This window comes from Ictalurus punctatus, chromosome 4 (genome assembly GCF_001660625.3).
Source record: "Ictalurus punctatus breed USDA103 chromosome 4, Coco_2.0, whole genome shotgun sequence".
NCBI lineage: Eukaryota > Metazoa > Chordata > Actinopteri > Siluriformes > Ictaluridae > Ictalurus > Ictalurus punctatus.
The window spans coordinates 2667247-2693468 of NC_071284.1; the positions used below are offsets into that span (position 1 = coordinate 2667247).

Consider the following 26222-nt stretch of genomic DNA (forward strand, 5'->3'; position numbering starts at 1 on the left):
GATACTGTTTAGTCTTAAACACCAGCCAATCACAGTACAGGAGGCGGGATTTCTACTAATATGGGTAGGGAATGTAACGTGTTGTCTTCAAGTGCTGCCTGGACACCGGTACCGTAAATTGTAAGGTGTTTTGCGGCAGGACAACGACAGACGTTTCGGCTCAACGGTTTGTCCTACGTTGGCCTTTAACACCGATCAAAGGTCAGTTTTGCGCTGAGTAGGAATGTCGAAAAAATTTGAAAATAATAAATGATGTTTAAACGAATAGGATGAACTATGCAAACGTTTCAATTCAAATACAGCTGCTTTAATAAAAAAAAAAGGATATAATATCTAAATTTGCAATATTCACGGCTTGTAATTGTGTAGTTATATATCTTATATATATTGTTTTTTTAATATATAAGAGTATAGGAAACATGGGCGAAAATTAAACAAATAAGGAAATATATCAGCTGAGTATAGTTTAGTTGATCCGAAATGGCGATCTGCACTATTCAGTTTCACTGGCGTAAAGCATTATAGGATTTTTGTATTGTTATATATCGCATATCTATAGTTGTATACTTTTAATATAAAAGGACAGGAGAACACGCTGAATATGCGCAAAAATGAAACGAATAAGGAAAGTTATCGAGTATAGTGTAGTTCAAGGGTTCCCAAACTTTTCCAGGGCAAGGCCCCCCCAAATGGCATTGACATTTGACCTAGGCCCCCCTTTTGCAAGATGTCTTTAAAACACATTAAAATTTTCTGAATATATCCCCTTTTTTATTAATAATTACATCTTTACATTACATTAGGAATTGATTGATTGTGTGTGTGGTTGTCTGAGAATTTGAAAGAGAAAACATACTAGTGGGAGGGATGGGCACACCAAATTGCTGAGGCCCCCCGGGCGCCCCCTGGCGGCCCCACTTTGAAAACCACTGGTGTAGTTGATCCGCAATGGCGTTCTGCACTGTTCAATTTAATTGTCGTAAAGCGCTATGTTCATATTATTAAACTTTTATTTATTTATTTATTTATTTATTTATTAGAATTTGTTATAACATTTACTGGTTCAACCAGCATACCAATCGTTGTGTGTGTGTGTGTGTGTGTCGCGCACACGCGCTGTTTTTAAATTTTACCCACAATGCTCAGCGGCGGCGTATTTCCGGTCCCGATTTCCTCCTTCCTCCTTTAGGTGGACGGCCAAAGAAGAGAGGTAGGTGACCGGGAATGAAATATGATTGTGGTTTCTTTTTGCGTGGTTTAATCGTTGTTCGTTTGTTTTTACTCTAAATAGGCTTCTATAACGGCTCCATGTTTTTCCTTTTATCTACATAAAATGGCGGTTTTGTCATTTTTCGAAAAAACTGAACATGACATTGAGTCACGTACAGGCTGCCGCATTGGCTTTGCTCGTGTCCCGAATTACTCCATAGTCCCTTAATAGGTGCCCTACATCCATGGTCGAAACATATAGATTTAGTGCACTAGCTCTGTGTGTAGTTTGAAGGCGTTTGGAAGTGAGCCGATTTTTTTTTCAGAATGAAATTGCCGGATATTTGATGATTCTAGATCACAATAGCTGGTTAGCTGAAGCTGACTGCATCATGTACGTGTGTGCTAATGTGTTAATTAGGTTATCAATATAGACACGATACAAAACGAGAGATTTGTTTATCTTGTCCTCGACCCTAATGTGACCTTCGTGAAGCTAACGCTAACATACAGTATATACCTAGCAACAAACATATTAATGCGATACTGTAATGGTTTACTGGAATATGCGGTCTCATAGCCAGCTGATTGCCTTATTAAACACTGTATATCAGTTGAATTTTCCCCACAGACATCATTATTTACCCGTTTAATGATTCTTTTATGAAATATTGCATCTGCATTTACTGTATTAATGACGGGACTGGGATTGTGCGTCGCCCTGCAGCTCATCAAAGTCAGGAGATCCCACCTACATCACCAGTTTTATCTCTCATACACAAATATCGTCCGTGTCCTTACATTAATACGGAAATATCACAATAGTATTGTGTTTTGTAGAGTTTGAAACTAGAAAGGCTTCGATGAAAATGACAGTGGACCAAGCCTGGTGTAAAGTCTATACAATTATAACAACCTGATTTGTTTTGATTCCATAAATCAAAGTTTATATGATATGCATAGAACTACGGTATAAATAACGGTGGATATAAATCGTCAGCATGTTAGGCAACGCTCAAGGTTAAGAACTTGTAATATCGGATATTAACAGTTAACTATTGTATTTATTTATTTTTCCCCCACACACAGAATGCTGGCAACTCGAGCACTTCGTCTTGTCGGGAAGCGAGCCTTGTCGACTTCAGTGTGCCTGCGTGGTCATGGTGAGATTCTCTAACAACGCAGAATCAAGCATAAAAAAACAAACTCTGCGGAATCCTGTACAGAATGATAAGCGTTTGCATCGTCCTCGGGTCTTTAAAACATTTGATTCCTGTCGTTAATGTTCAGCCGTGCGGATCTCCATAAGAAGCTCTGCGAAATTTATTTATTTATTTAATTTATTTAAATTAATTTATTTATTGATCAATTAGTAAAAAGCGACATTTTTAGAAAAGCCAAAGAAATTGCATCTCCTGTTTCTTATAGTGCGTTTATTTTCTTTTAGGAGTCGCCAAGGTGGAGGGCTACAGCCTCCCGGCGTATTTTGACCGCCGTGAGGCCCCCCTGCCTGAGATTAGATATGTCCAGCAACTGAATCCGGAACAGAAGTCCCTCAAAGAGAAGGAGAAGGGCTCCTGGACCTCATTGTCCCTCGAAGAGAAAGTTGCACGTACGTACACACAAAGAAAAATGTTGCTCGTCACGTCCGGTTTAGATTTCCAGACACCAATGTTGCAGTGTTAATGACGTAAGATTTGTGGCTAGACAATTAATTATTAGTAGGTCACATGACCATAACATAGCGCTAGGATCTCAGTAGCTTATGATTATTATTATTATTTATTTATTTATTGTTCTGCATTAATAAACTTAATTTCATTTAGTTTCTTCATGAGATGATGATGATGATTAGGGAAGAGCGAGTGCTTCCCATATGATGTAACGGATGGGATAATATATTGTTTATGCATATTCCTAGACTTTTATTTTGCTTGTTGCAGTGTACCGTATCAGCTTCAAGGACAGCTTTGCTGAGATGGGTAAGGGCACAGGCGAGTGGAAGACCGTGGTCGCCGGAATTTTGTTCTTCATTGGCTTCACCGGCTTTGTCGTGCTGTGGCAGAGGAAATTCGGTACGTGTTTTCGCCCTTAACATACTGTAGTTACCGCTTACCCAATACTCGATACACTTCCACACCAACGCTAACCTTGAGCATAAATGTTACTGAAGAAAATCTGTTTGGGTTTCGCAGTTTACGGAGACGTTCCTCACACCTTAGACGCCGAGTACAAGCAGAAGGAGCTCCAGAGGATGCTCGACATGAGAATCAACCCCGTCGAGGGCTTCTCCGCGCACTGGGACTATGAGAACAAAGCTTGGAAGAAATAAATTGTCTTTAATGTTTATCAGCGGACCACGTTACACAATTTCTCGTTAAGTATCCGGTGTGAAAAGTCGATGTGTGACTTTTTGACTTTACCTCAATGAATGTGTCCTGGAAGACCACTTCCTCTTAAGGTTAGACAATAAAAGACAATAAAATTCTCAACCTTCCTTGTGTTGTAGATTCTTATCCTATTCAGGACACATTAGGCTAAACGATTAAACATGCCAATGGTAAATCAAAAGCTCCGCCTTAACGGCTCAGCTCCGTCTTCACCACAGAAGATCCAGATCCAGAGGCATCCATCCTTGTCTGTGGCTGCTGTTTATTGCATTTCAGGCAGAAATAACCATGCGCAATTGTTATAGTTTTATCAGAGATGACTGAATAAGAATGTTATGAGATGCGTTACGTGAATGCGAGGTTAAATTATTAAATGTTTTTAATCTATTTTTAAACTGAGAGATTATGTCTGAACCCTGAACATTATCCAGAAGGATATTTCAGGAGCTAAATGTGAAAAAGCTCTACCTCTTTGGTAGACTTCGATATCCTCTGTATTATCAAAAGTCCTGAGTTTTGCGAACTTAAAGAGCGTGGAGGATTGTAACGCGATAGAAGACTGGTTAAATATAAAAGAGCTTGGCCGTTTGGGGCTTTATAGGCGAGTAGCAGTATTTTATAACCGGTATTGAACTTTACCAGTGTAGAGAAAATAAAATTGGGGTAATGTATTCATATTTTTGTGAGCTGGTAAGAGCTCTATAGTGAGAAATGAAGAGCTGATACTCCTGCTGAAAACAAAACAAGTGAAACCATTGCAGAAATTCTAATGGTTACCACTACAGATACCATTACAAACCACTAAACCATTACCACTACCATTATTGACCCTTAATGGTATCCACTAGATGTAACATGCCTCCAATAGAAGGCAACAAATTACCAGTAGAGACCCTTCAGGGACCATTACAGCTTCCATTAAAACCCATCTATGAGGGTTTCGACTGTTGTTTTCAGCAGGGGAATGATGTGAGAACTAACATGGGTTATATGTTCAGTCATGTAAGTACTCCTGACAGCTTTTACATTAGAAATCAGATATGTTATTATAAATGATATGCTAATGATTCTGTGATGACTGTAAAGAGTTAATGTGATGTCCTACTGTGATGTCACACAGTCCATTTGACTAAAACTACGGAAGCGTCTTTTAATGGAGCTCTACAAAACTCGACTCGTATGATAAGTTTGATTTTAAGACGACTTTTCAGACCACCAGGAACAACGTTTTAAGTCGGCAGTAGCTTATTTCCCCTTCTACTGTTATTCCATGTAGCCAAATATCCCTGAAGTGGAAGCTAGTGCTTTAGTGTGAGGACGAGGCTACCGCTGCTCAGGCTATGCTAGCTTTCAGGGTCACCACACCACGCAAATAGTTCTTCATGTAAAACAAAACTACAGCAATCATGGGGAACGGAATGAACAAGGTAATTTCCACTCAGAGGCTGTCTGGGGCCAGCTGGCGAAATAATTAACTGCCGTTATTTCATAATAAAATGTCTATTAGCTGTGTGGTAACGGAGTAGTAACTAGGCTAAGGCTGAACTACATATGAGTAACCGCTCCCTATATAAGAGCACTATGACGTCATGGCGACTTCAGCCTATGTAGTGCACTAGGTAGAGAAAAACAAGGTATTTGGGATGGATGTTACTGTAAACTCATGTCATGACAGTTTGGTGAAAGTAAAATGAGATTATATGTACATAAATTTTATATATATATATATATATATATATATATATATATATATATATATATATATATATATATATATATAATACTATTTTAAAAAAAAGTAGTGTTCCTTATTGTTCCTTATTGTTGATTCATTTGAGTGAATGTATTATTATTATTATTATTATTATTATTATTATTTTTATTATTATTATTATATACAATATTAGTGTAATATAAAAACCTGTTTAACACACACACACACACACACACACACACACACACATATATATATATATATATATATATATATATATATATATATATATACTATATATATACTATATATATATATATATACTCCTTAATAAATAAACTAAAATATTTTTAAACATACAAGATAATGAACTAATCCTTATTTTTTGCATAGGTTATTGATGGTCTCTACTTAGGAAATATAAGAGGTAAGCAAAAAATAAAAAGTCAAATTTTACATATTTGATTGATTTTTTTTAAAAATTGTATATATTTCTGTATTGTTATAAAGTACAAATTTTGTAAAACATTTTCAGTTAAAAGCGAATATTAAGTATAAAATTACTGTCCTTTGCATTCACATAGTAGCTTCTTTAAAAAAAAAAAAAAAAAAACTTGTCTAAATCACAACCATGCAAATTATTTTTTAATGTTTTTTTATTTTTATGATCATTTGACGTTCCGATCTTCCGATTACATGTACATGAAAAATAAAATAATAATAATAATTAGCTTGAATGCTCTTTATATATATATTATATTCCTTATTGTTGACCCATTTGAGTTACTGTAACTTATTATTATTATTTTAAATGTCACAGGCTATCATAATTAATAAATATATATATATATATATATATATATATATATATATATATATATATATATATATATATATATATATATATATATGAATATTATTTCCAAACCATATTAGCTATATAATCTAGTGTAAAAAGTTACTACCATTGTTTCATCCTTTAAAGTATCTCAATGTTGCGCATGAAATGCACAGTACAATCCCTGATTTGTGATGTTATACGGACAAGCGCAGGGTAGAAATCATCAGCTCACACCCTCTCACATTTCACTATTTATACCTGTTCCTTCACATCCTCTGCATCACAACACTTAAAATTAGACCACAGAAAACTGATACGCCGAGCCCAGACTGTGACCCAGGACCCGTCTTATAATTATAAATTATGGTGATAATATCTTAAACAGCCGACAAGATCGGACCGGGAGAAATGATCAGAAGTTTGACTAGCTAAAACATGCTTCTTTAATTTTATAGACAAGAACGTTAGGAATGAAAATAAGATAAAAAACAAAACATGTCCAATAACAGATTGAACTTTCTTTTCTCATGTCATCTACCACTACAGTACAGTAATCGGTAGGGCTGCACGATATTGAAGAGAAAAGGTTTTAATATGGTATATATATATATATATATATAAAGTCATAAAAACTCTGGAGTAACACAAATGGAACTACGGGAATTATGTTGTGATAAAAAAATCCAAAATAAATCAAAGTAATTTAGTATTTTAAAATCTTCAAAGTTTTTCTGCCTAAAATTTCCAGAAATGTATTCTTGGCGTTCTCTCGACCGATTTCTTGAGGAATTTCCCCGAGATGCTTTTTAAACAGTATTAAAGGAGTTCCCACCTACGCTGGACTTTTATCGGCTGCTTTTCGGAATATTTCCCTCAAGTCATCCGTTTAAAAACATATTTTTTTGTAAATAAAGTGTTAGTTTTCTAATGAAAGAAATGAATACGTCGGCACGGTTATATTATTGTCTACAACACCGATTTCACACGTTTAATCACACACCTTCAGATCAAAAGCTTTTTAAGATCTTTAAATTGATAAAAAAAAAAAATTATTTGTTTATTTCTGTGGGTGTTTAAGGGTGTAAATCGCTGTATTTTACGGTCAGTGTTATTTTACCTCAGGTCTTGCTTCTGAGCGTCTACTTTCAAACAATTTTACTTAAATAAATAAATAAAATAAGTGTATTCTTGTTAGTCATTGACTGTCTACCCCCACCACCCCTCTTCCTAATCCACAGACTCAGAGAACCGAGAAAGTCTATCTCAGAACGGTATCACTCACATCCTCTCTGTGTACAACAACGCCAAACCAGCACTAGAGGTAAAACTGTCCAAGTGTGTCTCACTCACTTTCACTTTTGCTCGGTTTGTCGAAAGTTTTCAACCGCGCAGACGAGTGCAAAAGTCTGCGTATGCCTACAAACGAAATGGTGATGACGAAAGAAATATATATATAATCTACAGCAACAAGGCATTTAATGTGCTACGATACGAATAAAGATAGAGGTAGAAGGAACACTATAGAAAATGAATCAACACCTTCTGACCAATCAGAATCGGGAATTCAACAGTGATGTTGTTTAACTGTAAATAAAAACATTTTAAACAGTTAATGTTTTTATTTTATGTCACAAAGAATATACAGTAGTTGCATGTTCTGACCGCATGGGGGCAGTCACGTAAAACACAGGACTCTGAAAGAGTTCCACTTAAATCTGTATGATTTTATTGTCAGGGTGTAAAAATCCCATTCACGTGCATTCACTAAATGAATGAAGAGATGAATTTATATATTTTGTGTATTATTTTATAAATATATATATTTTTTCCTTTTTTTTTAGGACATGACGTACCTTTGCATTCACGCAGCAGACGCCTCTAATCAAAACTTGTGAGTAATAAACACACACACACCCTGTTTATCAGTATGCTCACATTCCAGGGTTACTCAACATGGTATCAGCAGCCCCATATGCGTGCAGAAGATCAGCATCAGGATAAGCAATCCAACTAGCCATATATTACCCAATATTCTCAACACATTGCCTTTCACTGGCTGTGTAAAGAGGACGTGAAGTCGACAGGTCCACATCTGGTATCACTTTTGCAAAAAATGACAATCTCTGATTTGTAAGGATGCTTTTAATAATAATTATGATTAATTATGATCAATCATCCATCAATCACATTTTTCCCACAAGATTTTCTGCTGCACATGCTGAGTCACAGGCCTGCGTAACACATTCGGAGAAAAGCGCTAACCGCCCTCTTCCAAATACGTGAGCTCACAGACGCCCACGATTGTGTAGTGTCGCTGTGATTGACAGGCGGTGAGAGAGTATGCCCTTCCCACTCAAAGAGCAAGACCGATTTTGCTCCCACGGACATCGTCAGGATCCGAACTCTCGTGTCGTGAATTCGACAATCCGAGCCGTTAAAAAAACGTTGGAAAGACTTATTATAGTTAGCGTGTGCTAGCTAGGACTTGGTTATCGTTGTTATGGTTACAGTGTTCACGTTGTGTGAAGCCACGTTTTTTCCTCGATATCAGAACAGTGCTTTTTCCGAAAACTTGCCAGACGTGTATACGGACAGTTTCACGCCGGTGCCAAGTGGGAGCTCCAAGCCAGGCTTATCTACACACACACACACACAGAGGGCAGATAGATGGAGGTTGGTTTCTCATGTCTGACTCAGTGGACACATCTCCACCCCCCTCTTCCTGTCCGGTTTATTATCACCGCTTTACGACACACTGGATAACTTTAGACGTCCCTGTCTGAGTCATGTACTACTGCAGGAGAAGAACGCTTGCAAAAACAGGGAAAAAAAAGTCATATTCTAAGTTTATTACTTGAAAGAATGTGTGTTATTATTTTTTTTAAATTACTCAATGAGCAGAATGAGCAGGTCTGATATGAGGGAAAAAAACTTTTTCGATGTAGTTTTGCTGAGTCGCTCTATCTCGCTCTTGAATCCTTGATTCCGATTGGTCAAAAGGCGTCGATTAATTTTCTATTACAGCAGAAAATGAACCCGACACTAATTCAGCTGCGAATCACAGGTGTTATTACGCATTAATGCGCTATTACTAATATGTTTCTATGGTAACGGCTTACTTTTACCGACACTTAAACCAGCGTTTTAATGTTTATGGAAGGAGTCTCCAGTGTCAGCACTTTATCAGAGGTCAAGCTGCAAATTTACTGTAGGTTTTCTGCTACGGAAAAACGGGTGTTCGGGGGGAGGAGTTTATGTTTTGCGGGTTCTTCTTGTTGTTTTCTTTTCTTTTCTTTTTTTACTGTAACTGCAATAACATAAGTGATAAGAGGTTTCATTCAGAGGTGACGTTCCGCAGTATCAAATGTAAGTATGAATGGATTAAAAAAAACACGATATGTCGTGTTTTAATGGATAAAAAGGGGCAATTGTTGGCTGTGGTTTAAAAGGATTAAAGACTTCAGGACATGCTGTAATAGGAAAATTAGTAAATAGTAACAGTGACAGATGTGCTTCAATGGTCATTTTTCTACAACAGCGCACCTCCGTGGGTTTTATTCCGTATTTGAAACATTTCCGTGACACGAAACGCACAACATCTGAAGGAAGGCTGTGCTGAATTGGGATCAGTGCTGCGTGTCTGAGGGTTACTGAGGGGCTTTGGCCCACTGTTGCAATCTAGCAGGAGGAAGGAAGCCAGCAGTGGCCACCAAACCTATTAAAAACCTTTCTGTCACAATCCCACAGATTTAAAAATAAGGATAACGGTCTATCTGCTTATTTCATCAGCACCCTCGCTGCCTTTTTTCCACTCACACACACACGCACACACACGCACACACACACACACGCACACACACGCACACACACACCCTGCTGAACCGAAATGAAATCAGTGTGTCAAATCATCGAGGAATATCTGAATGCATGTCTGTGTGGACGTCATGATGCATCGTCTACATGACATAAAGCGACACTTTAGGTAAATTCTGGCGGAAAGTTAAGGTTCTTTCAAAGCTGGAGGACAGTACGAGGCTTAGACTCATCCGAAACGGTGCACGATTCGGTACTCTTCCTATTTTCCAGATAACTTCAGGGTAATATTTGTGACCGTGCTAGTTTTGATCCTCAGCACAAGTGTACATGGTGATATTTATATATATATATATTATTTCTTACCATTTCCTAAATGTAAAACACAGCTACAGTCACTTTTTTGTGTGTTTTTTTTTCCTCTTACTAACCCATAGCACAGATTTTACCAGTAAACTTACAGGAATCGCTGAAACGTGCTGCTGCCAGCAAATTTTTTTTTTTTGGTCACTGCAGGGCTTCTAAAAGTTGAAAAAAGTTTAAGTTTTCAGAAAAGCATAGCGTGACGTCCTCCCGTTGTGTGTCATGAATAACGAGCTGGCCGGACGTGTCCTGAGATTTATGCTGCGTTCGGGAGGGGGGGAGCTTTGAAAGTTTTCTGGCTTTTAGTGCGAATGTCTCGGCTTTAAGGTTATCTATAAGCTAGTGCGCTCTAAAACTACGACAGAATTCGCGAAATTTACACTTTCTGTCTCTACCACCGATACGGATCAACGATTCTGATGACATCATTCTGCACTTCAGCTTCTCATCAGATTTTCTGTCCAATCAAAAAAAAAAATGCTCTGTAGAATCTGAAGCGTCCCGCCCCTGACGTTATAAAAATCATTGGTACTAACTGTCAAGTACGACTTAGCCCGGGCTGTGAGGTAAGTTAAACATTATTGGCTAATCGAATAGGGGGAGGAGCCACTCGATATGTCCCGCCCTGACTTTCTGTTTCGGTGGAAATCACGGCAACACTTCGAGTAACGCCGCGTGTCTAATTCCGAAGCACTTCACGGGGACTTTAATTCGAAAACATTTCTATTGCCAATATTCCAACATTGAAAAATTCACGGGATGGAGTTGGACCTTTTTATTACCCTAACGCTAACCCCTAACCCTAACCCAAGTGATGCAGTACGACACAAGACAACACACTGAGCTGTCTCTTCGCCTTGGATTTTTTAGTTTGACCCCACCCAGGTAGGAGGAGCTGGATCAGGTCTGACTCCACCCCCTGGAGATACTTGGCACAGAAGGTGCTCCAGATAGTGCATTTTTTTTTTTTTTTTTTTTGTAAAGGAAAAGAGCTCTTGAGATAACACTCTAACGAGAATCTCGTATGGACGGACACATGAACAACCCAAAAACATAATACCTCCACCACCTGGTAGAGGAGGCAGAACAAAACAGTAAAAAAGTGTCTTAAAAGACAAAACCACAGAGGAAAAGACAGGACAAAACAGAAGACGCGACACTATGTACTTTAAAAAAGCTCAGACGTTTTTAAAAATTGAAAAAGTAAAAATTTGACTAATTACCTGTGAAGAAAGAGGTAAAAAAAAAAAAAAAAAACGAGATGCGGATGTATCATGCAATTTAAACAAGCGAAGAAAAAAAACCCAGCAGAAAAATAGTTTGAAAATAACCAAAAGGAAACATTCCACGAGGATCCGGAGAATTCTTGACTTATTTTCCCCAGCAATTATTTCAGCACTAATATTTCACTTCACTTGAATGTGCTTTTTTTTTCTTTCTTTCTCTTTTTTGCCTCAGATTTGCTTTCATTTCAGACTGACCACACGGGAGAAAATCTGCAAATCTGCCATCAGTGGCGGAAATGTGATTGTGCTGATGGTGTCATTTAAAGAAGCCAAAGCAGTCTTGTTGATTGAGAAATCAAGACTTTTAAAGCAGATTGCTCCGCAATGTGGTTTGTGGTGTTTTGCAACGCTGATAAATTTCACAACATCACCTGAAGAGTCTAAAGAGAATCTCACACTGGCGCCTGGATACACCATGACCAATTATTACACTATACAGTATTATTACACCATGTCGCGCTTAGTGGTGTGCTTTAGAAATGTTTGGATCTTTAAAATCTGGAAAGGTGTTTCATCTCAGGACTTTAAATTGGAAAAAAAAATAAAAATCCTGAAAATTTGACTATGAATGTACGCACGTGTTCCTGTACATCAGGGGAAATGTAGAAATTGTTGCGTTCGTGAAGCTCATAACTTCGAATTTCCATCCTCTGACTATGAAGAGACAAAGAAAACGCTCATCAGTCTGGAATTACTACTAAAAATGACTTTATGAAGTAATAAATAAATAAAACAGAAAAAAAACAATTTATATTTATGTGACATACACAATTTTTATATGTATATATATATATATTTTTTAAACGTTCCACTGTCATTTTTTTAGATTAAGAGATTCTGTGTCATGTTATCACAAAACCACACTGTGACTCTTTTTTTTTTTTTTCTTTCCCCAGGTTACAGCATTTTAAAGAGTGCATCCGCTTCATCCACGAGTGTCGGCTTAACGGAGGGGCGTGTCTGGTTCACTGGTGAGGGATCTGATTGATGTTATTGATCACGGTTACTTTTCCAGCCGTTTGTCGCCCCCGTCCCAACTTTTTTGAGACGTGTTGCGGCCATCATATTCGAAATGACCTTATTTTATTTATTTCCTCAGTTTAAACGTTCTGTATGTTTCCTATGTCCTGTTGTGAATAGCGTACGGGGTTCTGAGATGTGCAAATCATTGCGTTCTGTTTTCATTTAGATTTCACTCGCCGTCCCAACTTTTTTGGAACCAGGGTTGTAAAACAAATTGTAAGGTCACAGTAGTTAACAATGCAGTGTGCATCTGTAGTTTTCTTATTAAAAGTGCAACACGTCTGTTTTTAATGTCATTAGAACTAGAAATTTTGCCCAAATTTGCACACATTAGAATAAAAAAAAAAAAAAAAATCATATTAGTTACCTTTCTGTGATAGTTTTAGTCTGCTTTCAGTCCTATTCCAAATTCCAAATATAGTGATAGATTTAAGTCGGTATCGCCCATACCTAGTCACAGTCATTCATAGCCATGCTGTCTGGGTGGGACAGGCATACTGCCTCTCTCCTGTCAATCACAGTAACACTAGCCAATCATCGACGTCTGTGAGGTCATGTGTGCGGAAGAGGGCAGATAGCGGATAGCGACTCACGAGTGAGTCGATTCAGAGTCGAATCACTTGAAGACCACCTTGCCCGGATGCCCTCGGGCCACAGCTGAGTGTCGTTGCTGCGTTCTCATCTGCATAAAGAACCACACCGAACCCCATGGTTCGACTGAAATGGACTAAACGCTGCATATGCGAAAGCCTCTTTAAATACCTGAAAGGAGAATATGATTCATAGTTTGTATGAACAAAAATGGTGGTATATAAATAGAAATGATTTCACAGGTGAGAGCAATTTGTAATAATGACCTCAGGGTGTAAACAGCGACGCCCTCATCCTGTAATTCCTCTAAGGTGAGGTTTACTGGAAGAATGATTTAACCTCTGTCGTGCATAAACCTGCTCCTGCTCCTTTTTTTAAATATTGACACCACTGTCCGTTTTGTGTCTCTGTTACGTTATGAGATGATTGTTATCATGATATCCGACCCGTTTCAGCCTAGCCGGAGTGTCGCGCAGTACCACCATGGTGGTGGCCTACCTGATGACCGTCACCACCTATGGCTGGGAGGAGTGTTTGTCTGCGGTTAAGGCTGTGCGATCGTTCGTGGGTCCTAACTGCGGGTTCCAGCAGCAGCTGCAGCAGTTCCAGAGGACGCAAGTTTCAGAGGTATCTCCTATACGTCGATTTCTCTGAAATGTCACACAACACTCTTTTTTTAATATATATATTGATTTAAAAAATTAACCACGTACGGTTTTATCAAAGGAGAAAAGCGACTGTAAAAAGCAAATGCGACGTTCACAATCATGTAAAAAATAAAAACAATTGACAAGTGCTTATTAGTTACACAGTTACACAAATCTATTAGGAAAATATCAAATTTGGGTGTCATGAAGTCAGGAAGGTCCCCTCAAGCTTGACGTGGTGCTGCTGACATCATTAAGTAAGCGGAGTTACGGTTACCATCCGAAGTTGATTATTTTCCAATAATGGCATGTCCTGATGTATTTTTTTTTTTCTTATAGCACATAGATTTGTCAGTCTATGATTTTTTAAAAATCCTTTTATAGTTACAAGCGACACCCCAAGAACCCTTAAGAGTTCTAGATGTATTTTACTGTACTGTTCGTCACAGCCCTCAGTTCCAGTCAGCTTCATAAATAATCCAGTGGAAAAAAAGTGCCCCCCCCCCCCCCCCGCCCAGAAGGGATGACTTGCTCTTCCATCACTCTTCCGGGAGATCCAAAATGAATGGTTTCATATCTTCACCATCTTAATATCTCTGTCTGTTGTGCCATCACTGAATACAGTAACTCAACCTGGAAAAGAAAAAAAACAAAACAACAAAACAAAAAAACTCAAGAGCTCTTCCTCTGGTTTCCTGCCAGATTGTCTGTCACCTCTGACTTACACGTGCTGATGCAATCTGTCCTACAGACCTGAAACAAGTCATGACTGGAAGCTCAGCCGGGTGCTGTTTGTCCGATTTGATTTAATTTTTTTTTTAAAGAAAGGGTTTTTAAAGCTTTATTTAAAAATGGAGATCGATTGAAGATTTATTTGCAAAGGAAAAAAAAAAGTTGTCGATGTTAAAAAATAAAGTATGTACAGTATACTGATAGTAATCCATCCTAAACACCATCATCACATACCACAGTGTTTGGTGAATTCTCCATTCTTATTGCTCAGAAGGTTGTTCATTACTTTCCTTTAACAGCAGCTCTGAAAGTAGTTCCGGTTTATAAAAACGTTTAAGGCTCTGGGTGACTGATCGGAAGGTCGGGGGTTCAAGCCCCAGCACTGCCCGGCTGCCACCGTTGGGCCCTTGAGCAAGGCCCTTAACCCTCTCTGCTCCAGGGTGCGCTGTATCATCGTTCTAATACGTTATCGTTTCTATAGTAACAGCTCTTTCATAGGGACTCGTACGGCGGACGCGTCACTAATTATAAACAAATTAAAAACATATGCGGATGTCGTAATGGCGACGTTTTCTCTGTTTTTTGGGTTGGGTTTTTTTTTTTTACATTTATGGAAGGAGTCTCCAGTGTCAGCGCTTTGTAACAGTCAGAAACAATTGTGGTTTCTCAGTAACATGATAATCTGTGACGCTTTTTATCTTAATTATTTCGAGAGAGAGAGAGAGAGAGAGAGAGATGATTAGTTATCATTGCTATAATGTAAGTTAAAACAGGAACTAACTTGTCTCTAGAATGTTCCAAAACATTAATTTTTAGCTGTAAACTGTGTTCTTCATTAATAAAGATTATACTGTAATTGCTGGTAAGAGCGAGAGAGAGAGAGAGAGAGAGAGAGAGAGAGAGGCTATTGAGGACTGTTTATCGCTGCTATAATGTAAATGGAACTCCTACTGAAGATTTGAGGTTTATATTTATAACCAGACAAACAAATTAAACAAACAATTGCGAATCCTGATGCAGAATGAGTTGCACGGTGACTTTTGCACCGTGTTTTTTGTCACGTGCCGTGTACTTGAGAGTTCACACGTCGATTGTGTGAAGAGTTGTGTGAAAGATGGTTTTCCTGTTATTGGGGCCTCGTTCGCTCTTTGCAGTCGCCTTCACATGTGTAGCTGCTGAGATGTGACAGTATGTCGGGGGCCATTACTTTGCAGGGTGCTAAACGTTGCACAGGGTGTCGGGCTCGCTCGAGCGAGCAAGGGGAAATCAAGGGGACTTGCTACAATTGCATTAACTCAGTGTTGCTCATCACGTGGCTGTCATTACTGCTAGAAGCTTGCAACATTCTTTGAAATATTTTTTTTGGGGGGGATATTATAAACTCTATTATATGGATGTCTTTGGATTTTTTTTTTTTTTTTTTTAAGGAAGTGGTATCTCTTGAAAGGGGATTTACAGTTTTACAATTTTTCCTTATTATTATGATGATTTTTTTAAAAATAAAAAACAGACACCCGAGAGAAACACATATAATGTAGGCGCAACATATAAAAGATTGCACTCTTGCAACTGATTTAAAACTTTGATCTTTGTTGTTGTTGTTGTTGTTGTTGTTGTTGAATATTTCCTATCCGTTATAAATCATCTGTCTGGCTGAACGCTCGTGGCTTTGGAAGCACAAACTTGTTCATAAGTATAATTATGAAACCTGACAGAGTGATTACGTTACATTACACTCATTATATAGCAGTAAAATAGACTTTTATAGAGATTTATAGAGAGCTAAAGGATTCTGACAGAACTATTCGTGTAAATACTTACAGACAGCCCCAGGCAAGCATTTTCTAATTGGATGGCACATCATTTTTAAACGAAAAAACATCCACTGTTTTCAAACGCGTACCATGTTCATCTCTCTGATTCATGGAGATGGCAGATCCTGTTTTAACCAGAGTTCAATAGAAAAGCTATAAAAAGTTATAAATATTAAAAAAAAAAAAAAGTTATAAATATAAACATCAAATAGAACGCAGGCCTGAGATTTATTTATTGAGATTTATCTGATGTACAGTTCCCTCCAAAACTATTGGAACAGCAAGGCCAATTCATATTATTTGTGCTGTATACAAAAGACATTTGTGTTTGAGATTTAAAAAAAAAAAAAAAAAAAAAAAAAATGGATATGAGAGGAGAGTTTAGGATTTCAGCTTTTATTTCCTGGTATTTACATCTAGATGTTTTAAACATAAAACATAGAACCTTTTGTTTGTATCAGACAATCTTTAAGCGAGCAAAAGTATAGGAACCGATAAGTCTCGGCGTCACCAAACTGTTGGTGATTCTTCTTTTGTGATGCTTTTCCATGTTTTTCCCACAGCATGTTTTAGTTGTTTGTTTCAGGGTGGTTTCTCCCTTCAGTCGCCTCTTCAGGAGGTGAAATGCTGTTCAATTGGGTTGTGAGGTCTGGTGATTGACTTGGCATTTGTTGAGGTGGAAGTGTGTTTTGGATCGTTGTCTTGCTGCATGATGAAGTTCCTCCCGATTAATTCGGATGCATTTCTCTGTAAATTGTCAAATAAAATGTTTCTGTAAACTTCTGGATTCATTCTGCTGCTACCATCATGAGTTCCATCGTCAATAAAGATTAGTGAGAATGTTCCAGAAGCAGCCGTGCAAGCCCAAGCCATGACGCTACCGCCACCATGTTTCACTGATGAGCTTGTATGTTTTGGATCATGAGCAGATCCTTTCTTTCTCCACACTTTGGCCTTTCCATCACTTTGGTAGAGGTTAATGTTGGTTCCAGAACGTTTGTGGCTCACCTCTGTATTTCTTTGCGAATTCCAATCTGACTTTCTGATTCTTACTACTCATGAGTGGTTTGCATCTTGTGCTACGGCCTGTATATTTCTGCTCTTGAAGTCTTCTTCAAACGGTGGATTGTGATACCTTCACCCCTGCCCCTTGGAGATTGTTGGTGATGTCACTGACGGTTGTTTTTTGGTTTTTCCTTAAAGCTTTCACTATGTTTCTGTCATCAGCTGTTGTTGTTTTCCTTGGCGGACCCCTTCAGTGTCTGTTGCTCAGTACACCTGTGGTTTCTTTCTTTTTCAGGACATTCCAGATTGTTCTATTGGCCATGCCCCATGCTTGTGCAATGCATCTGATCGATTTTATGTCTTTTCTCGGCTTCAAAATGGCTTGCTTTTCTCCCACAGACAGCTCGCTGGTCTTCATATTGGTTTATCCTTTCTAACAACAAATGCAGCCTTCACAGGTTATACTGAAGGTTAAAACCAAGAGTAGATGTTCTGAGCTATTTATTGTTTCAATAGTCAATCTAACAGGACACAGCAAGGAACACCTGTCAGTCGCATATTTTTTGTTCTCCAACAAATTGGGTGGTCCTATACAAAATGTTCTATGTCATATAAAACATCTACATACAGTATAAACACCAGGAAATAAAAGCTGAAATCCTAAACTCTCTTCTCATATTCATCTTTTGCTCTGAAACCCAAATGTCTTCAGTCTACAGCAAAAACAACTGAATTGTCCGTGACGCTCCAATACTTTCGGAGGAGACTGTAGATTAGGTGTTAACCGATTTATTAGACTTACCCGACTTAGATTAGGTTAGATGTTGTCCGAATTATTAAATGTATCTGATTTAGATTTATCTGATTATTTGATGATCAGACTCATGATTATTTTCGATTATCTGATTGGTCAGAAGTTGTGCATTGTTTTTGTTCATTTTAATGTGCTCTTTTTTCTACCTTATTGTTTCTATAGTAACAGCTCATACGCTGGGACTGGTACATTTGATGCTCAACATAATCTAAGACTGATAATGGACAGATTAAAAACAAAACGTTCAAAGAAATGGAATAATAAAACGTCTGTGTGGTGACATTTTGTGAGGAGTCGTGTGCAAGTGCTCTGTAACAGTCATTGTGCTTTGTAAAGAGACAGACAGAGAGAGAGAGAGCTAGCATTGCTATAGTGTAAGTGAAAACAGTAACTAGCTTGTCTCTAGAATGTTCCACAACATCAAATTTGAGCTCTAAACTGTTAAGATGAGTGAAGTGTCCTTCATTAATAAAGATTGTACTGTATATAACCACACCATGCGGTTATATGAAAATACATTTTTTATTAAATTGACGAACAACACATCATACTGTTTATCCATTTATGGTTGCGTACATTTAATGTTGTGGTACGTTCACAAAACGAATCACTTCCTGTTATCACTCGAGAAGAGTAAAGATAAGACAAAAAAAAGCACAGCTTGTCGTATAACTCCTCTGTCCTGAAGATGTTGGAAAAGTTACAGCTTTACCTCTGACACTGGAGACTCCTTACAGAAAACCATATCATACATTTTTTGTTTTTCAATCAGAGTATATGAAGTGTGTGTGTGTATATATATATATATATATATATATATATATATATATATATATATCCACCTTACAAGTCCCTGGGAATGAGCTGTTACTATAGAAACGATAACGTATTAGAACGAGCGCATTAATATAAACATGTGATTTAAATGTGTAATAAAAAAGCACAGATCATCAGTCATCTGCTGGAGTGGACGACTTCAAGAAATTTCTTTAAACTTCAAGAAAAGATAAAGATAACAAGGTCAGAACTTCATCATGTATAAACTCCAGTCCGCCTCAATTAATACAATTCCACTGGGCTCAGATTCGTACGTTGGGACTTTATTCATGTTTGTTTGCCTTCAGTCATTTAGCACACCTATAGATTTATTCACTCGACTTTATTTAAACGACGGAGGGTCAGTTGTGGTCAGGAAACGCTGCTTTGTAAATGTCAGTACATGTTTACTTTCCTCTTGTTCTCAGTGTGAGTTGAAGGGGTTTTTTTTTCTCAGGGTACCTGGAGAAGAACTGAAACCCAGCGTACTGTCTCAGGACCATAAAAGGCATTTACTCTCCCTTTTTTTTTTATTTCAGCTCAAACAAACAATCTCCAGATTCATTTCTATTGAACATTTCTACTGAACATTCCTACTGAACATTTCTACTGAACATTCCTACTGAACATTCCTGCTGAACATTCCTGCTGAACGCTCCTGCTGTAAAAGGCATTTATATCAGTGTTGAAACAACCCAGCTCTTTACGCTATCAGATTTATTGTCACATTCAGAATCATGATCGTTCCTCACCTCATAAACATCGATTTAGATTTCCGTACACGTAATCCCGGTGCTATTCTTCCCTCTTATACGATCATTTTTGCTTTACTTTCTACAAAGTTAAATGCTAAGAAACGTGACATCGTGACTCTCGCTAAAGATTTGACGGCGTTTTTAGCGCATCGCATCATTTATCTTGTTCGCTTAGATGCTTCGAAAGTACAGAACGGACCACGCAAGCGGCAGCCACTTTGTGTTTGTGTCTTTGTTAAACCTTGACTGTAGATATTTTCACTTCTTGTTCACTTCGTGGGGGTTCTGGCTTCACTTTCCTTTTCAATCGGTGAAATTTTACTTGAAGGAAATCGTGCGATGGCGTGTCCAGTCATTACACTTCCCCCCCGACGAGAACGGATTACTTACTTTAGCAGTACAATTCTGAAAGAAATAAAAAAATGGACTGGTCGTATTTAATGTAGTTAGATTATCGATAGGAAACGATCTTTCATGTGCAGCCATGACAGTGTTTACATGCAGAGATTTTCACTAGTCACTGGAATAAGTTCATTCATTCTGGTTGCATGTTCCATATGAACTGTTTGTACAGCACATATCCTTATCAGTCTATAGACCGTCTCCATTTGTACGTCCGTTACTTGCAATCTGTTATAAAGTGCATGAGGGAGTCATGAGTTTATTGTGAAATTATTCGTGTCTCAGCAAAACTTAAACATCCAAAGGTCATTATTGTGAAAACAGTGTGAAGAGGAGTAGACAGCGACAGAAAAAAAAAATTGCTCATCAGTTCAGTTTATATTTGTCTGACATTCAAGAGCGACAATACGTATTATAAACTTCCTTTATGCAAAAGTATTATGATTGGTCAAGTGGCATTCCAAGGCTGGTAATGGGCGGCTGTGGCTTAGGTGGTAGAGCGATTCCCGGCCCACATGATTGCCCCGAGTTGCTCCAGATTGCAAGCTAGCGCCTTGCATGGCAGCTTTGCTACCATTGGTGTGTGAGTGTGTGTGTGTGTGAGAATGAGAACCAGTGTAAAGCGCTTTGTAGAACCACTAAGGTTCAAAAAACGCTATATAAGTGTAGACCATTTACCATTCCAAGAGTGCCAATATTTCCTCTAAATTGCACTTGGCATTTCACTGTGTGTATAACTCTTCCTGTCTGTGTTTGTACACGTAAATTTCCACTTCCTAGTACTGAACGGTTGCTACAGAACAGTTAGTGACATCATCAGCAGACGAGAGTTTTCAGGAATATAACGATAAAGAGTCTTTATTGGTCACACATACACGGTGAAATTCCTTTCTTCACGTACCCCAGCACGTCAGGAAGTTGGGGTCAGAGCGCAGGGTCGGCCATGATACGGCGCCCCCGGAGCAGAAAGGGTTAAGGGCCTTGCTCAAGGGCCCAACAGTGGCAGATTGGCAGTGCTGGGACTTGAACCCCCGACCTTCCGATCAGTAACCCAGAGCCTCAACCGTCAAGCCACCACTGCCCCGAAAGCTCGTCAGATGAAGACGAGAAAAACAAAATTGGGACGCCAATTTCACCGGAAGCACGTTTAACAGGAACGTACACATGAATATGAGCTAGCTAGCTGACATGCTGTTAGTGGGTGTGGCTTCTTCCGGATCTATTTGCACTACCAGAGCAAAACTAAACAGAACATTTGGCCATATTGTGTCCAAAATGTGTAAAGTAGGCATGCTCTTGCTTGTGCGATATTGCTTAATTAGACGTCTCATATTACCAAAAAAGGAACATACATTGTCTGGGAATAACAATTAAGGAATTACTGGTTTTATCAACAACTGGACTTTGAAGGATGTCAAGTTTCAGTAAAGTTTAATGCCCTCTTTCACTGCCAATCCAACTTCATATTTATTTATTTATTAGATTTTTATTCAAATATAACATTTTGTTAAATACTAGGTTTCCTTGCAAACGAAATGTTAGTGTTGGATTTTAAAAACTGAAAAAAGGGCTAATACTTTTATACAGTATAATGTCTACAATCCCGTCCTACTCACAAAGACGATACTGTTATTAAATTAAACCGTAGAGACGATTTCTACACAATGTACACGTCACAATGCCAGTCATTTTCTACGTAGTTTAAAAACCATTCATTCTTTTCGCCCTGAGATTTCTAAGCTCTTCGTTGTTGCACAAATTCTATAGATTTATCACGTTATAAATGAAAGTGAACGTGAAACACAGCCCACGCAACAGAAGAAGAACTGGTAAAGCCTGCTACTCTAAAGTCATAGGGTTTTGGAAAGCATGTCATCTGTGTGTTTTTTTTTCCACTGTCCGGGAAGGAATACTTGCCTGGAAAGCTGCAGGAAGTCCGTCCTACCGGCACATTCTGTCCCACTCTCACTGCAAGGCACGGATTTCAGGGGATTCCCCGTCAGTCTGAGTCCCAGGCTAGACACAACCCTCGCCATAACACGCAGCATAGCCCACAGGCTGAGTGTGGAGGAGTACGAATTATTAAACAAATAGTTTCCTTTGAACTGGCAAATGTGGCTAAATCTCATTACTGACTTCCCATCAGCTATAAAAAACAAAAAAACAACTAAATAGACCTTGTGCAGATTATATTAACCTGGCTTTAGCATTGCTCCACTGGCTGCCTGCTTCCTTTACAACTGACTGTACAGTTTTATTACTAGTTTTTAAATCTTGCAATAATAACACACCTTAATACATCTCTGAATGTTCCAAATCATTTCTTCCGTGTATTAAACTTAACAGCAAGACATTTGGGTTTGAGATCAAAAGATGAATATGCGACGATAGAACACAATTTCAGCTTTCATTTCCTCATATTTACATGGCACCTCAAAAGATTTGAACACACCCATTTTTACAAGTGATCAAAAAATATTGGAACACGAGACTGATAAGGATCTCTTGCTGCACAGGTGTGCTGTGAATTTGAGTGTTTAAGGAATGAATAGCTCCGAGTGTGTACTCTTGGTTTGAGCCCTGGGTTTCGCCTGTGAAATCTGCATTTGTTGTTAAAAAGGATAAACCAACATGGAGACCAGAGAGCTGTCTGTGGGATTAAAGCAAGCCATTTTGAATCTGAGAAAAGACAGAAAATCAATCAGAGGCATTTCACAAGCATCAGGCATAGAAAATAGAACAATTTGGAATGTGCCGATGAAAGAAATAAACCACTGGTGTACGAACAACCAGACATGGAACGGACGTGGAACAGTTGATGACAGAAACATTGTGAGAGCTGTGAAGAAAACCCAAAAAACAACAGTTAGCGTCATCACCAACAATCTCCAAGGGGCAGGGGTGAAGGTCTTACAATCCACCGTTTGAAAAAGACTTCGTGAGCAGAAATATAGAGGCAGTAGCCCAAGATGCCAACCCCTCATCAGCAGTGAGAATCAGAAAATCAGATTGGAATTCACAAAGAAATACAGAGATGAGCCACAAACGTTCTGGAACCAAGATTAACCTCTACCAAAGTGATGGAAAGGCCAAAGTGTGGAGAAAGAATGGTTCTACTCATGATCCAAAACATACAACTCATCACTAAAGCACGGTGGAGGTAGTGTCATGGCTTGAGCTTGCATGGCTTCTTCTGGAACATTCTCACTAATCTTTATTGACGATGGAACTCATGATGGTAGCAGCAGAAAGAATTCAGAAGTTTAGAGTAACAATCTGTCTTCCAATTTGCCTCCAGTCTAATCGGGAGGAACTTCATCATGCAGCAAGACAACGATCCAAAACACACTTCCACCTCAACAAAGGACTTCACGGAGGGGAAGAGTGGACGGTTTTAGACTGGACAAGTCAATCACCAGACCTTCACCCAACTGAGCAGCATTTCACCTCCTGAAGAGGAGACTGAATGGAGAAACCTCCCTGAAACAAACAACTGAAACACGCTGCGATAAAAACATGGAAAAGCATCACAGAAGAAAAAAACAGCAATGTGGTCAAATGTCAGTGAGTTTCAGGCTTGATGCAGTTATTGCAAACATGGGATATGCAACCAAATATTAAGTGTTATTTACTTTAGGACTATCTGCTCCTATGCTTTTGCTCGCCTAAATATTGGGTGGTCTGCCACCAAAGCTGCCATGCTTTAAGTTGTTTAAAACGTCTAGATGTAAACATGTGGAAATGAAAGCTGTAATTCAGACTATAGTATATATAGTATATATGCACTGTATAAACCAAGTCAGTATATGTTGTTCACCCTTTTACAATGGTATTTGTCCTCTAAAGTACACAGCTGTGCAGTTTTATAAGGAAGTCAACTCAGAGTATTTCTGAGAATCTTTGAGAAGCTGCCATAGTTCTTCAGAGGCTTTGACTGTCCCCTTTTTTCCCCATATTTTTCTTCTTGTGAACATATGACTGATGGATGATGCATGGCCCTGCCGATATTTTTGAAACATGACAGAATAACTCATTAAAAACGTGGATGTGATTTTTATGTGAACATCCTAACAATAGGGTCATTACCTTTTCCTCTTTCTTTCCTCCTCTCCCTCTCTCAGTATCGTGCTTGGCTCCGGACCAGCTACAGACCCAGCCCGTTTAAAGACCAGGAGAAGGTTTCAGCTTTACTCGTCCTCTACGCAGAGCAGCAGGCGCAGGAGCGGCGGAGACGAGGAGACCAGGACTGGATGAACCAAGCGTCTGGTGTTTACGCTGTGCCTTACAGCCGCTATAATAGATGAGTGGTGTCCGTACCTGCACCAACAAAAGAGCTCCAGGCTCTTAATGACTGCTGCTCACCTGTATAAGAACATACACTAATCCTAACAGAGCTCAGCAATATCTCTTTCACTGCTCTTAGTTAAGACTTTTAGGTTATTATAATTATTATGTCTGAGTTAAAACATAGCCAAACCCATGAATGCATCATCAGTCCCCTTCCAGTTAGAATGAGAAAAAAAAGGTGTGTAGTGGAGAGTGTGATCACACTGAATCACTCTTTCTTAGGAAAGCACCTACACTGATTGCTCCAATGAGGTCTACGGTCATAATCTTGTTTTCCTTTAAAAAATAAATAAACTATAATAATAATAAACTTTACCTCACTTTACCCAGCCACTGCAATCAAGTTGTGATTTTTTAATAAAAGTGATCAGACTAGCCGTCCACTGGACAAGTTGTAATCCAATCTTTTATTATTATTATTGTTATTATTATTATTATTATTATTATTATTATTACACATCAGATTACCAGTCCACTGTACAAGATGTAATTATTTATTTCTTTATTTATTTTTCTTTTAAATAAACGTGATCAGATTATCCGTCCACAGATATTATTATTATTATTATTATTATTATTATTATTATTATTATTATAATAAATAAAAGTGGATTACCCCTCCACATACAAGTTGTAATTTTTTTTTTTTATGTTACTTTCTTTTTTAATCGAATGTTAATAGATTCTCTAGGGTTAGGGTTAGAAGTTATCATATTTCTTTCTTTTTTGTTTTTGTTTTCAAGTTTGCATTGTTGTGTACACAGATGTTGATTCAATGTAAATTATTCATCAAGAAAGAATCCAAATTAAACTTGTTGGATTTAAAGTGATGCATAATTAAGCTGTATTAGACTCCACTGTAAATGATCTAGGACGTTATATTCTGTAGAAAAAAAAGTGTACTTTGGTCCTGTGCAAAATCTTCTTTATTAAACACTATTCATGCTACTGATTAAGGCTGAATGTGAGCCAAAGTCTCTGCAGAATTTTTAGAGGATCTTATTGAATAAAGGATATATATACTGTATATATATATTTATAACACAAGGCCCCTATAAATGAGTATCTCCAGTTCAGAGACGAGCAGAAACCTCAACCTGTGCTCACATCCTGAAAACAGGCCAAGAGCATGTGATGTTCACTTTCCAAGATCCGCTTTTCATGGTTTCCAGATGATACTTCCTGGCCACAGGTTAGACCTCAGGTTGGCATGAAATGTTTAACCATTACAAGCCATAATTTCTTGGCTGTGGTGTTGTACAGATTGGTGCACATAGTGTACTAAGGAAAATAAAGACTACACACCATCTTACAGTTAAGAGAATTTATTTTGGAGGTTATCCTAAATACAGCTCCACATTAAACATCTGTGCTGACAATGTTTTATTGTTAACATGCATTCCAAACAAAAAGTAAGCATGAACAATGTATGTAGTGATCCAACTGTAAAACTATTTCATAAGAGATGTTAGATCGGAAGGCTGTGAGTTCAAATCACAGCACCGCCAAGCTGCCACTGCTGGGCCCTTGAGTAAGACCCTTAACCCTCAACTACTTAGATGTCCATCCATCCATCCATCTTCTATACCGCTTATCCTCTTCAGGGTCACGGGGCTGCTTAGATGTATAAATGAGATAAATGCAAGTCGCTCTGGATAAG

General features: G+C 38.2%; 2 protein-coding genes across 4 annotated transcripts; both read left to right on the forward strand.

The window, feature by feature from the left end:
- Nucleotides 1-150: 150 nt before the first annotated feature.
- LOC108264246 (cytochrome c oxidase subunit 4 isoform 1, mitochondrial) lies at nucleotides 151-3701 on the forward strand. 3 transcript variants are annotated; one of them, XM_017465595.2, is made up of 5 exons: nucleotides 151-201; nucleotides 2299-2372; nucleotides 2657-2821; nucleotides 3153-3284; nucleotides 3405-3701. In XM_017465595.2, exons 2-5 carry the CDS (start codon nucleotides 2300-2302, stop codon nucleotides 3539-3541), a joined length of 507 nt encoding a protein of 168 aa, XP_017321084.1. In that variant the 5' UTR covers nucleotides 151-201; nucleotide 2299; the 3' UTR covers nucleotides 3542-3701. The 3 variants fall into 3 exon arrangements, with proteins under 3 accessions (XP_017321084.1, XP_017321082.1, XP_017321081.2); XM_017465593.3 differs by lacking the exon at nucleotides 151-201 and adding an exon at nucleotides 1125-1210; XM_017465592.3 differs by lacking the exon at nucleotides 151-201 and adding an exon at nucleotides 1581-1603.
- A 1020-nt stretch (nucleotides 3702-4721) lies between these two features.
- Nucleotides 4722-24891, forward strand: dusp22a (dual specificity phosphatase 22a). The gene is given in 7 exon segments (NM_001201255.1): nucleotides 4722-5026; nucleotides 5707-5740; nucleotides 7393-7475; nucleotides 7996-8045; nucleotides 12513-12587; nucleotides 13686-13857; nucleotides 24337-24891. Coding segments are annotated over 7 exon segments (618 nt in total). The 5' UTR covers nucleotides 4722-5005; the 3' UTR covers nucleotides 24520-24891.
- The last annotated feature ends 1331 nt before the right edge of the window (nucleotides 24892-26222 follow it).

Excerpts from the sequence above, each read along its gene's own strand:
- LOC108264246 (XM_017465595.2), top strand. The coding sequence starts at position 2,300 with ATGCTGGCAACTCGAGCACTTCGTCTTGTCGGGAAGCGAGCCTTGTCG. Across the intron at positions 2,373-2,656 it reads AGTGTGCCTGCGTGGTCATG|GAGTCGCCAAGGTGGAGGGC; the intron begins GTGAGATTCTCT and ends ATTTTCTTTTAG. Across the intron at positions 2,822-3,152 it reads CCTCGAAGAGAAAGTTGCAC|TGTACCGTATCAGCTTCAAG; the intron begins GTACGTACACAC and ends TGCTTGTTGCAG.